Below are 13,530 nucleotides of genomic sequence, written 5' to 3'. Positions count from 1 at the left end.
CAGGCAACATGATGCAATGCAAGTCAGATTTCGTCAACTAGTTCTCTGACGTCAGTTTAGGACGTCATGGCCTTGACACACAGTGGAAGTCTTACTTGGCGTAGGCCTTCTCCACCAATGCGCTCCAGAACTCGTTTTTGTCGTTGGAATGGCAGTACACCAGTTCTCCGTTTGCTGTGGGCAGCCGGTCATCGATCACCACGTCCACCCACTCACCAAACCGCCAGAACCGGAAGTGGAAGATCCCGGCATAGGCCTCGGGTTTTTCGTCATCCCACTCCTGGTCCTTCCAGTCAGGGATCACCTAGTAAAAAAAACAGAAAGGATACATGGCCACCATCTTGTCAGAGGGCAAATAGTGACGAAGCAGGGTTACGAGTAAGTTACCACTAACTTACAGAAATATTGTATGAAGTAGTCCTCCTTCATCTTCTCTCCCTTTCCCCTGTCTCTCTGTCTCTCTTTCACTCAAATTCAGATTCAAAGAGGCTTTATATGCATGATCATATTAAAACACAGCATTGCCAGAGCACGTTGTACAAGGTGGTTTTAAGAGGGAAAAGTACAGTTTTTAAAATGCAACCAATCAAACATATCACGAAAACACTCCAAAAAGCATGGCGACGGATGTTCAAAATATAAACATTAAGCTTATTTCCATTGCAGCCACTGCAAGACGAACAAGGCCCATTGTCATTACTTTTGTAAAAATTGCATCAATGACTCATTTTAATTTGAATTCTTATTCTTAAGCAGTACGACCTCCCAAAAAGCTCAGTTTTCCACTTGTTTCCCCTTAATTAACCTCAGTTTTTAATGAGGGAATGCCATCCACCCATATCCCGAGCTTAGCTCCCTATTGACCACACACACACACACACACACACACACACACACACACACACACACACACACACACACACACACACACACACACACACACACACACACACACACACACACACACACACACACACACAGTGAAGTGAGTGATATAAATAAATAACTGATCCATTGAGCCAAGACCACTCGAGCTCCCAGAAGTCCTCAGGAAACTCCCAGAGTTCCCTCTTGTACGTCACCAGCAACTCCTGTTGCCTAGCACCCTCACACATCACCCACCTCCTTAACGCCTTAAAAAAAAAAAAAAAAAAAAAAAAAAGCTAAGAGAGTATTTTCATTTGATATTCAGACATTTCAAACCTGATCCACAGTGTTTCAAGATAAATTCTTCCACTGCAGGCACATATTTGTTTTATTTTTTCACCTAAATAGTTCAGACAGATGTTGCTCCTGATGTCAGTAATGTTTTCACAAATGCCCATTTCAAATAGCATATTATAAGAAACAGAGCATATGTGTAGACATTTCCAACATTTTGTTGCAGAAATGTCACTATTCAGCCTTTAAAGGGTTGAAATAAGCTCTCAGGGCTGAACACCAATTATTCTGACTGATGCTGGTTTTTCATTGATCCCACCTCTCCCATTTTATCTGGCTAATCAATGCATCCCAACCAAACTACCCTGTGGGCAGGGGAGGGGGGACTAAAGTGAGAAACCGCCACTCTGTGATGGAAATATTTGGAGAGGGGAGGGGAAACAGAGAAGGCATACGAGCCTATGAGAAAAGAAAGAGAGAGAGGGAGAGAAAAAGAGAGTGAAATGTTAAACTCCATCAGATCTCCGTCTATCACAGTACCCATCCACACAGGCTGGCCTTGCCCTCTGATTCACCCAGGATTATAACCTCCGAGTCGGACATGGACGATGCCAAAGCCCCCTCTGACACTCTGGTGTTGGTGTTTAAAGAAGACCCTGCGCTGACAGAGGTGAGCTTCTCACTTTTTAAACTCCTCATCTCGTCTGCTTTCACAATATGTGTGGATGCAGTTTTTTGTTTCTACTGAGAGAAAAAAAAACATTAAATGTATAAATACATGTTCTTTTTTTTGTGTGAGCCAAAAATGTCTGTTTTGACTGCTGATGAAACTTTAAATATCCTTTAAACAATGAGAGAAGCTTGTGACAAAAAATATATTTTAAATGTAATGCATTATTACTATTTACTTTTTGGAGAAAAAGTTTTTCTCCCTGATTTAAACCTTTGAAACCCAAGCAAATTGGCTTGATTTCTTTCAAAATTATGGAAAGAGGGAAAGGAGCAATTTCACAAAAAATGACCCCAAAAATAGAAAGAAGTTAATAAAAAGATTTGCAAGAACACTACCTGAAACAAATACAAGAAAGAAAGTAAGATAATAATAACCAGGAAATGGCCTCGACTGTGCTAAAATAAAATATAAATAAATACTTTATATATATTTTACTGTAACCTAATTTTAAATATATAATTATATAAATATAAATAGAATTTTGTTATTGTTGTTGTTGTTTTGTTGTTTTGTAGTTATTTGGTAATTTTCAAATGATTCTTACACTCTCTTTTTTTATCTTATTTTATTTATTTTTTATATGAGATCATTTTCTGGTAATTTTTTATAGTGGAAGATTTCAGGCCAAGTTGCTGACTGCCTTTTTTCCCCATATTTTCAAAATAAATTAAAACCAAATTTTCTCATGTTTCTAATGGTTAAATATTTGTGAAAGACGTCTTAAAGACGCACAAGAAAAGTGATGTTGATCCAGGGTTTAGAAGAATTAATGATCAACCTTTATAACGTCTTCTGAAAGTTATCAATTCTGTGTGTGGTGCTTTGAAAGTCTCTGGTGTAGTGATCAATAGAAATGCTAAAACACTGACTGCTGGCCTGGCACACAGTGGAGGTCAATAGCTCCTGGACTTCAATTTTAACCCTCTGAGACCCACATAGACTCATTCCTGTCTTTTTTAGGGAGACAGGGGATCTTTAGGGGAAGTTAGCAGATCAGTGGATATATGCTACAAAGTGGTTAACATTGTCTGAAAGTTGGGAACCTGAAGAATAATTTGAGATGCCAATCAGCACGGACTCAAGTTTTTCTCATCTTAATATGTAATAAATAACAAGCTTTGGTTAGGCACTTGTTCAAACTTTTAAAGTACAGGGTGTATAGTGGCTTCAAACATTGCATTTATGTGTCCATATTAAGCAAAAAACTGGCTCAGCTCTCCATTCACAGTACTTGTTTCGTATTGTCTACAGCTAGGGTTTGACAGAGTTTGGCAAAGAAAGCCTTTAAGTATGCAGCTCCATATACGTGGAAACTTCTGCAGAAAGACTTAGAGCTGCACTCTTTGGTTCCTTGAGGCTGTTTCAAAGCACTGTTGCAGGACTGTTGCCAATGTCAGGGTGTATTTTGGCTGGTCTTTTAACTTTCTTGTTTTAATGGTTTACCTATACCATATATTAACATACTTTTCAGTCCTTCCTTGTGGTGACTATATTTTGTGTTCCTTTTGTGTTTTACATTGTTGTTGTTTTTTGTAGTTATATATTTTGATTTTGTATTTTTGTTCCATGTTGCCTGTCAGTAACTTTTGTTGTTGCCTGTCTCGACTTGGACACTCTTGAAAAAGAGATTTCTAATCTCAAGACGTTTTCTGGTTGAATTAAGGTTCAATAAATAAATAAATTGTGATGGAAGTATATGATGGCCATACTAAAGCTGCCCCCTGAAAGTCAGAGATTTGAATCATCAGTTGAAGACCCTTCAATTGACTGAGATTTCAAATCAAGCGGCGTTTTTTTTTTTTGTTTGTTGTTTGTTTTTTAGCAAGTCAATGTGCTGTGCAGGGAGCTCCTTACCCTCCAAGCAGAGGACGAGATCAGCTGCCATATAACAGATATACAGAGATGGTAAATAAGAGTTGTTGCCAATTTGATGGCATTGATATTGTTTATAAAGCACTGCTGATGTATATGTTATGTCACATGAGAGGCAAACGCTGTTGTATTAAACACAACGCCTCCTCTGATTCCACGATGCCAGCATTCTGCCAAAAATCACACACTGGAGCAGAAAGATGCCACCGTTGTTTGGTTCTGTGAAAAGGAGTGATAAAACATGCTTGGCAGTGGCTCTATCTATCTCTCAGTAATAAGTGTTTATGTGTCAGATCCACCTCTCACTCTTCTACAACCAAATATGGTCATTTCTGGCCACAAAAATCCAAGATGGCGATGGCCAAAATGCCAAACAAATGAGAGTCCACAACCAATGTGCGAGTGCACGATGGCTACATCCGTTATTTTTCAATCTATAAAAAAAAAAACACACAACAAGAACATGAAGCAGATTTGGGTCTGCCCCCCAACTTCAAGTAATTTCCTTGTCACCTTAAAAAAAAGCTTGCAATCTGTGGGACATTTCATGTATTTAACCAATTAGCTCACGTTTAAAATGTTTAATGCATACGGCTGCTGAAAACTGATGTTGATCCAGGATTCACATGGTTAACTTGGATGTCTGAGGCCTTCTGTTGTTGTTCTTTGTTGTGTGTAAATTGTTCACATCCCCAGAATAAAAGGTGGTCGTGGATAATCAAACTGGAATCATTTGTTGTACATTTCTCTTTCTCCTCCAACAATCTGTTCCCTTTCATCCAACTCTTCCTTTTCTCTTTTACTCCCTCCGCAGATGATGCGCCTCCGTGTGTCATCTTTGCAGCGCTCAGGGCAGAAGCGTCAGGACGGCGAGCGCCTGCTTCTCCCCCATGAGGCCGTGTATCGTTTGGACTTCCCTACCCAGGAGCTCAACTTCTCTCGCTGGCACTTCTCCCTCACTGCCCACGGCCGTGTCACCATCACCGGTATTTGTCAACACTGGACCCCTGACCTCACCCACCTGATGACCCGGCAGCTGCTAGAACCCATCGGAACATTTTGGCGAAATGCTGACGATCCGAAGGATTCGCCGCTCAAGTGGCTGGAGGCGGACATGCAGGAGTTTGGCGAGCGGATTGCTGAGCTGGCCAAGGTCAGGAAGGTCATGTACTTCCTGTTTGCTTTCAAGGAAGCTGCGGAGGCCGCAAATGTCAGCTGCTCGGTAGAGTTCACACTAGAAAAATGACTCTTCACTATCTCTCAGTAGAGTCCTTTTAGAGAAGCACCACAATATTTTGTTCAGTCTTTGACCTTTAAAATACATCACAGTAGAGCTGAAAGATACTTTAAATCTCTTCAAATAAAAAAAATACATTGTCTTAAATATTCTCACAAAAACTCATTCTCTGAGTCTCACTTTTACTTCTAACAGCAATGTAACAAGAGCATAGTTCCACTTTCTCTGTGCACATTAATGCTTTTTTTGCCACATTTCATTCAAACATTTTGGCCAAAGAGCAAACTTTTAACATCGCCTCGACAGCCAAGTCACAATTTTATATATACTTACAGTAACAAGCAAATTAAGTATTTTTGAAAAAACAAAGGGCGCACATTTAATAAAAAAAAAGATAAAACAAGTATAAATTAGAGTTGTCAAGAGTTATGATAAATTGTCAACTGTTCAGAATATCTTTATTATGTTGATCTATGGATACATTTTGCTATTCATTAGTTTACTGCACTGCGCACCAACCAGGTCTGGTGGGAGCAAGCTAGTGGCACCGCTCATTCTACGATTACCGCTCATAACGCCATCCTGACCAAACAGTGTTGCTGTAGAAACACTGTGCCCAACCTCCGGTCTTCCCCAGGTCACCCCAGTGATAAGTGGGTTGGTGGGGGGAGGGGGGTGTTTAGATTATTTTTATGGCTTTTGCCCCAGATAGGACAGTTTAAGCGTGAAAGGGGGCGAGAGGGCGTGACATGCAGCAAAGGGGTGCAGGCTGGAATCGAACGCTGTGGTAAAGACACAGCCTCAGTAGATGGGGTGGCCGCTCTAACAGGTAAGCTACCGGGTGTCCTGCCATTTATCAGTGTTGACAATAACCCCTTTTACACTGCCTGTTCATGAAGGGGAATATTGCACCGTTATGCCACCTCCCCGTTCTGTATAAAAGTTACAACCACAGAATGTGGGACAGAGTGGTCTCACCTTTAAACTGCCACAGGAGATAGCATCAGTGCAGAAATGATCTATGTAAAAACTTGGAAGCCAGTAAGATAAGACCATGGGCAGGATGGGTGTGAAGTTATGACAACATGTTATGAGTGCAGCCCACCACTTGAGATTTAAAGCAGCTAGCAGTTGTTGGTGCTAACTAACAGCAAAAAAAATGTTTCCATTGCAGTTTTGAAAAAGATGGCTTTTTTGAATTGCCTGAAACACCACCTCTCAGAGCATAAAAACGTTTTTGCAATAAATGGGAGTTTTTTCAAAACTGACATGTTTCCATTAGGCTTATTTTATATAGGCAATTTCAGTTTGCGCAATTTGAGGGTTAATGGAAACCTGCCTACTGTTATCTCTGTTAGCACTGTTAGCTGCAAACTGTAAGCACGGCTAGTGGTGCTTATATAGTTAATGATGCTAAAAGGGTTTTGCAGCTCAAAAATGAAGCCACTTAATCTCAGACCGGACTGTAAACGTTAAGTCTCCACAACAGTTAGCAGCAGTAATCGCTGACTGAGTGGTGCCAATTAGCTAGCCCCACCTGATGCAAGTGGTGCCAGTGCTGCGCAGCCAAGCCTAATGTTTAGCTAACCATTGGAGACCGGAGGTTAGTTGCAGCTAGCTGGCTGTTTATCAGCAAAGCCAACAAAAAAATAAAATAAAAGACAAGACAGTTATATCATAAAACATTTATATTTCACCACCTCTAAATGACTGGTGCTTTGAGATAAGGCGCAAAAGCTATCTGAGTCAATGGAGCAACGGACTAAGAGTAAAGACCTCTTTTTGTTTCTTAATTACTAACCAGTTAGTTACCAGTTAATGGATATTGGGCAAGCAAAAGCAAAATTAGTCGAAACTGACCTTAGTAGTATGAATGCACTTTACTTAAACTAAAAATTGGTCATCAACATAAATCATCAATTAAAAAATATTTATACCTTCACACAGAAGTGTGAGCATTCTTTACATTTTTTTTTAACACAATAGTGTCTGATGATGTTGAAACTTCATAATCAAGTGAAATTTTTGAAGTTTTATAATTAAGAACTTTTAAATACGAAACTCTTGCTCTTGTAAATAGAACACACCTTCACTGATCAGCTTAACATTGTGATTATATGTGTTTAAGTTAAGTTGTATTTTTATCTCTGAAGCCTTTCATCGCCCGCAGGAGAGGCAGCGACAGTAGATGCAAAACGAGTAACAGTGAATGGAATATCAAATGTTCACATTGCATGACTGTCAGCCTGACACAAAACAGAGATCAATGGGGTGACATCTATTAAAGATCGACTGAAAGCTGTCTGTGTGTGCTCATTGGTGCTGGTTGTTACTGGACAGAGAAAGGGATGGTGGGAGGGGACGAGAGGAGGGGAGAGGTCAAGTGATGTTCATATGTAACGCTGCCTTCATGTGGTCCTCACACATATCATATTTACCCTATTTACAAGTTACAAGCACATGAATGGTTCTCCAAAGTCGTAATTACCAATGGGAAATTGGGAAATTTCGATGATATCTGAGATGCCGAGTTGTGGCATTTGTGTGACGTTTCAGGGTAGCAGAAATGGAAACAGTGTCAACAATTGACAGTAAAAAAATATATATATTTGGTTATTTTGTTCCTGGTAGCTATCATTTACTTTAAGTAGTTGCACATTTTTTTAGCTTATGCATCTATTAGCTGTCACAAGCAAGCAAACTTTTAATTATAAAGCAACCCAGGCGAGCATACGAACATTGACAATAATGTAATTTTATAACACCAGTTGCCGACTTGATGTCATAAATGCATAAACAAAAGTCATTGATTGGTCAATATTAAGAAACTTTTTTATCAATTCACATGTTAGATATCAGTTTTGATCACATGTTAAGCTATATGGTATTAATGTTAACTGCTGTCCATGTAGAGTGACCTCGATTAAATATAAGAATATTTAAAAACATTATATATGATATATAAAACTTAAAATAAAATTAAATTAAGGTGAAACAGCTATCAACCTCTTGTTTAAACACTCTTAGCATTAAAATGCAACCTGTCATCTTTGTAGCTTCCATGTTGTTCCCACTTCACGACCTCAAAGCATATAAACACAACAAAGTCAGAAGAGCAACTTTCCAACTCTAACTACGACCTTCTAATATGAATGCAGCATTAATCCCAAAATCACAGATATGCCCAAAGGGCTTTAAAATTAAACACTCGATTTAGGAGAAGAGGATGTATTTGCAGTCCTCATCATCCTCTCATCTCTTGATTTTGAGTAAAAACAGTTATTCAGACCGTTAAATGATAAAAAAAAAAAAAGGTGAAAGAGGAGGAAGAGAGAGAGACAAAATAAAAAGAGACAGAGAAAAAGAAGAGAAAAGAAGAGAAGATGAGAAAATACTTACCAGAACACATACAGTTTGTACTGTTGTGTTGAGCCCCCCCCCCCCCCCCCCCCCCCCATTTTGGAATAAAATTTGCTCAGAGTTCCAAGGTTTAAAATACTTGCGATAGGCGCCTGAAAGCAGCACAAGACAAGTGATTTCACTCCAGGTTTCAAAGGGTTAACAAGGAAAGTGCACTCAGTTCAAATATTTGATCCCAACTGGATTTTTAACTGTATTGACTTTGACTGTAGGCTACAGCACAAAAAAGCAGGAAACTATCAAGAAAAAAATGGCCAAATCAAAAAAAATCTACAAGTCTAAAAAAAATCTGTCGAGCAAAACTCTAAAATGCTCTTCTAAAATGCATCGGGTGTGGTATGACGCCAAGCGGCATACGGAACAAAACCAGGTCACAGTTGTACCGTGGAGAACTGCATCCCATGGCATTATCAAGATGTCCTTGAGCATACAGTCACAAATGTGCACTTAAAATATGAGGCTGGTTGGTCCAATAGTTTGCAAGATAAGCTGCATAAACACACACACTCACATACAACCAAACATATGATCCCCTCCAGGTTTACGCCAACAAAATGTAGTCCTTTTTGTCCTTAAGCTGCCTGTGTAGTTTGCCTTAATCACACTAGAGGTTTAATAAGGGTTTGTTTTTGGACCATTGATGTGTGTCAAGACAACTGGCTGCTCCACTGAGGCAACAACCCCGTAAGCAGAAGTTAGTTTCCCTTCAGCTGATGGAAAACCGAAAGCTGCACAAGACCTTCGAGACCAGGCAGGAGGGATTTAGTAACCAACAATGGAAAAAAACACACACACACACACAACCGTGATTCCAATAATACATTCTTATCATGTTTACAATACGTACATCTAATTATCTGAGTGTCTTTACTCTAGTGCTTATTCTGACATTAAACTCTGAAAAATAATTAACATTATAAGAGGCCATTTTATGAAGCTATATACATGTAGAGGTGAAGTTATTCCTCTTCCAGTGTCCACCACAGGACCTCATTTGGGAAACTAGAATTACCGCTACGCTTTTGTATGCCTCCGTGCGCCAGTCAAGTTGCACTTACAGTTTACATCCACATCTGTGAAAACTTCGACACTTTGCACATCTTGCTCCCGACAGCACAGAAGATCAGCTCAGTTTCAAGGTGGACACCCAAGAAGATTAGTGTCACTATTTCAGTTTCTGACCAAATGTCTCCCCTTCTGATCCTGAGTTATGACACTGAGTGACAACAAGATAAGAATTTTTGCCGAATATGTCGCAGTCAAGTTGACCTTTTGGATGTAAATTGTCAGCACTTTATCATCATATCTTCTTTGACCTTTATGTGAAATTTTGTCATATTTAGTGTATATGAATTCTTAGTTATGAGTTATGGCCAAAAACATGTTTTGTGAGGTCATGGAGAACTTGACTTTTGACCTCAAAATTCTAATCAGTTTGTTCATTGAGTCCAAGCGGACCTTTGTCCTAAATATAAAGAAATTCCCTGTGGGCCTTCTTGAGATATCAAGTTCAGCAGAATAAAATGGATGGATGGACAACCCGAAAACATAATGCCTACAGCCATGGCTATCTCTGGCGTGGAGGCATAAAAATATGAATGGTCCTCAATGGCTAAAGACAAATAATTTTTTTGATCTCAGAGCTTGCTGAAGAAGAAACATCTCTGATTTATCAACGCTGCACAAATTGAGTATAAAACTGAAGGTGGACACCAGGGTACAAACATTTGGTAAAGCGCGCACTGTGATGAGAGTGAAACCAGGCAAATGTTTGGGGCCCCAAAAAATATTCTGGTAAAGGGGCCTCAGATGGCCACTCTTATTGGCACATTTTGCAATGACAATTAAATACATCTTTAAATATCCCATAAAGGTGCTAAACAGTGCACAGCTGCTGACCCAAAAAACCCCTAAGTGGGGCCCCTTCAAACGACTGTATGACGGCTCCATGCTTAAGTGAGGTTAAAATAATCAGATACGGGCACTGCCATCTTGCACTGGTGATGTCATTAAGAGACGGTGTCTGCATAGTAGTGATATCCGCAGTGGGGGAGTTCCTGCCAAAACACTCGTCAGACCACTCACGAGCGGCTTTTACAGCTGTTAATCATGGCTGAAAATCCCCTTTTTGTAGAATTTAATAATTATCATTAATTTTCATTAAAACTGAACTTATAAGAACAAAACACTCTAACAACCATCAGGGTGATGAGAACTACCTTCAGTGACAGAAACCATAATTTGGGAAAAATTCATCGGGCGTGTACTTTGAGTTTTTAGACACCAGGGGGCGATCCAGATTGAAAAGCTGGGGGAGCTGTCATGTCCATCTTTATATACAGTCTGTGGTTAGGAAAGTCAGTTAGCTATTTGTAACTGTCATTCATACAACATTAGGTGTAACCATCAACACAACAAATCAGACCCTTGATGGGTTTCTTTGCCTGGGGCCATCTGTAGATCCCACATCACACCAGTCCACACATCCTTTTACTGGCTCTTTGTGAAGTAGAGAGGACTTCTAGATACTCCTGATCACATACAAGGCCCTTCATGGTTATGCCCCTTCATACATGTCCAGACTTACATCTTTAAACCACCTGAAGACCACTCAAATCATCCCGCTCCCTCTGCACTTCCAAAGATTGTGCTTTTGCTGTTGGGGACTCGTCCCTCTGGATCTGTCTCCCCTTTCTGTTATCAGCTGAGTCTGTAAACTGCTTTAAAAAAACTTCTCAAAACCCATTTCTTCCAAACAAATACAGAGGACATGCATAAATAACAGCCCCTATAGGGGCTGTTCTTTATGCATCCTCTGTATTTGTTTGTGTCCTTTCTGTGTATGACTGTGTATAAAGTATGTTTGTTATTTTTCTGTGTCATGTGAGGTCCTTTAAGACTTTCTTTTCAAAGGTATTATCTATGTAAATACAATTCACTTATCTGTGCATAACAGGGCTGTTAATCAAGATTAGTGGTGCCACCCTGTGGATGAAAGATGTTTTTTCTTGGTTGCTGCAGCATCCAGTTCAAGTAATCTGCCAGATGGAACTGTGCAAATTCTTTACGTTTATAATAAAATTATTTTAAACTATGATGTTGTATAATGAATTTTAATATGAAAACTGGCGTTTTGAAGAGGCCTTGAACCCATTTCACCACAACCAATTAAGTATGTGATCAGGGTTCTCAAACATTCTCGTGGACAATCTTAAAAAACTTTTCCATAACTTTTCAAGGACCCATAATAATTGTTTTTCCAGACATATCAGATTCAAACTCTCATCATACATCATTTTCACGAGAAGGCAAACATGAAGGGAGAGAGGGAACACTGGAAGAATATACAGAAACATATGTGATGGTAAACAAAACAAAAGGTTATCCTTGAAACATTACTGTAACAATTTCTTATGCACAACAAAATTCCATGACTTTTCCAAAACTTTGTGCATGCGTGGTGTGCGTGTGTGTGCATGTGTGTGCGTGTGTGTGTGCATGTGTGTGCGTGTGTGTGTGCATGTGTGTGCGTGTGTGTGTGTGAGTGAAAAAGGGCAGGGACTAAAATCACTTGGATTACACAAAGTGTCACAGTACACATAAATCTAGTGTAAACACACACCTGGTCACACAAATCTGACTGCCATATACTTGCAAGCACACATGCCCACACCCATCAACGCACACACACACTCCTAAACACTTTTATTTCTGTGTGTGCATCCTGCTCCAACTGCTGCAGCTCAGCCGGTTTGATATAAGTCTCTAACTGCTGTGCTGTAATAAACAATGCCATGAAACATGACTTGGTCCTTAAGGATGCTGTGTTCATGGAGTTAGTCGTCTTGTTGAGCTGTTTAGTTCATTCTGTTTTTGTGTAATGTTGTGTGACTTTGCAGGTTTTCCGTTGAGTTTTATGATTTTTGATAGATATTATGTAAATATATTGCATATTGTGTGTTGTAACTGCAAGGAAAATAGTTTTTGCTTTAAAAAAGTCAAGATACCAAAACTAACTGCCCAGAAAAAAAACATGAACATTGTGTCTTTGTCTTACCTTCTGCCACAGAGCCTCCCTGGAGGCAAGACTGGAGCAGGCAGCAACAAACCAGCAGTTTCCCAGCTGGCCTTGGTGCAGGTCGTGGGCACTGATGCCGTTCACAAACAGATGGGGGTCGCTGCATAACTCCTAGAAAGATAAAGATTATAATCAGTGTTAACTTTTTCTTCAACATGGTGATCTCTGTGGTCGAGGACTTGCTCCGTAATAACCAATGAAATCAGCCTACAGAATGATGAAAGCCTCATAGGTCTTGTAGTTAATAATACTCCTGACCTTGACTAAACCTCTGAATGGCGTTTCAGGCCCCATAGACTGTTATACATGGGCACAAATGATAAACAAATGGCTCCTATGTTCTTTTGAGGGAAAAAACTTACTTTCTTATCAATTTAGGATTTCTAGAAGTTTATTTACATACTGTAAGCTCCTAAATAGACATTTCTGTCTGTGTTGTTTTTCCCTCATATTCACACAGTCAGCATAATGATTTACTCTCCTTTTTTAAAGCTCCTTGAAAAATGTTTTAAAATGAATGTTTGAAATAGTTATTTTCTGTTATATTGTCATGTACTTTGAATTTGGAGTATATAAGGCATCATGTTAATGCCCCATTGTGTTTTCCAGTTAATTTGAAACTTTTTTCAAAAAAATATTCAGGAAAACATGAAAATCGGATTGTTAAAATGAGATTACTCAATGACGGATGTGATTACAGTGATTATGACCGTTGCTAAAAACTTTCAAATTAGACCATACATGTACATGTACTAAAAATGGAACCCAAACAGCTTTCAATTTACTTTGGGTATTTCTTCATTTTTATGTAAATAAATTTTATGTAAATTTCGGTGAATTTTAGAGGAGTTTAATAAGGTTAAAACTATATTTCTATTGTCTGCGGTTAACCTCCAGCTGCTGAACGAGAGCCACCTACAGTAGAAAGATGTTGGGCAGACTGGGCAGCTGCCAGTTGAGGATGAATGTAAAGGATAGGGCGTTAGCCAGGGCACCCACTCAACCATCAGTAGGTAAATACAGGGTAAA

At 39.4% G+C, this 13,530-nt stretch overlaps 1 protein-coding gene and 1 pseudogene across 1 annotated transcript; one reads left to right on the top strand and one right to left on the bottom strand.

Annotated features, from left to right (window-relative positions):
* The window catches only part of LOC121943304, a 34,711-nt pseudogene that overhangs the window by 8,968 nt on the left and 12,213 nt on the right, over positions 1-13,530 (bottom strand).
* On the top strand, positions 1,644-5,271 carry LOC121943305 (olfactory marker protein-like). The gene is made up of 2 exons (XM_042486813.1): positions 1,644-1,831; positions 4,581-5,271. The coding sequence occupies exons 1-2, from the start codon at positions 1,763-1,765 to the stop codon at positions 5,010-5,012; spliced, it is 501 nt and encodes a 166-aa protein (XP_042342747.1). The 5' UTR covers positions 1,644-1,762; the 3' UTR covers positions 5,013-5,271.

The sequence above is a fragment of the Plectropomus leopardus genome, chromosome 5 (genome assembly GCF_008729295.1).
Source record: "Plectropomus leopardus isolate mb chromosome 5, YSFRI_Pleo_2.0, whole genome shotgun sequence".
Lineage (NCBI taxonomy): Eukaryota > Metazoa > Chordata > Actinopteri > Perciformes > Serranidae > Plectropomus > Plectropomus leopardus.
Note: the sequence above shows the minus strand (reverse complement) of the source record. Positions and strands in the feature narration are given on the sequence as shown.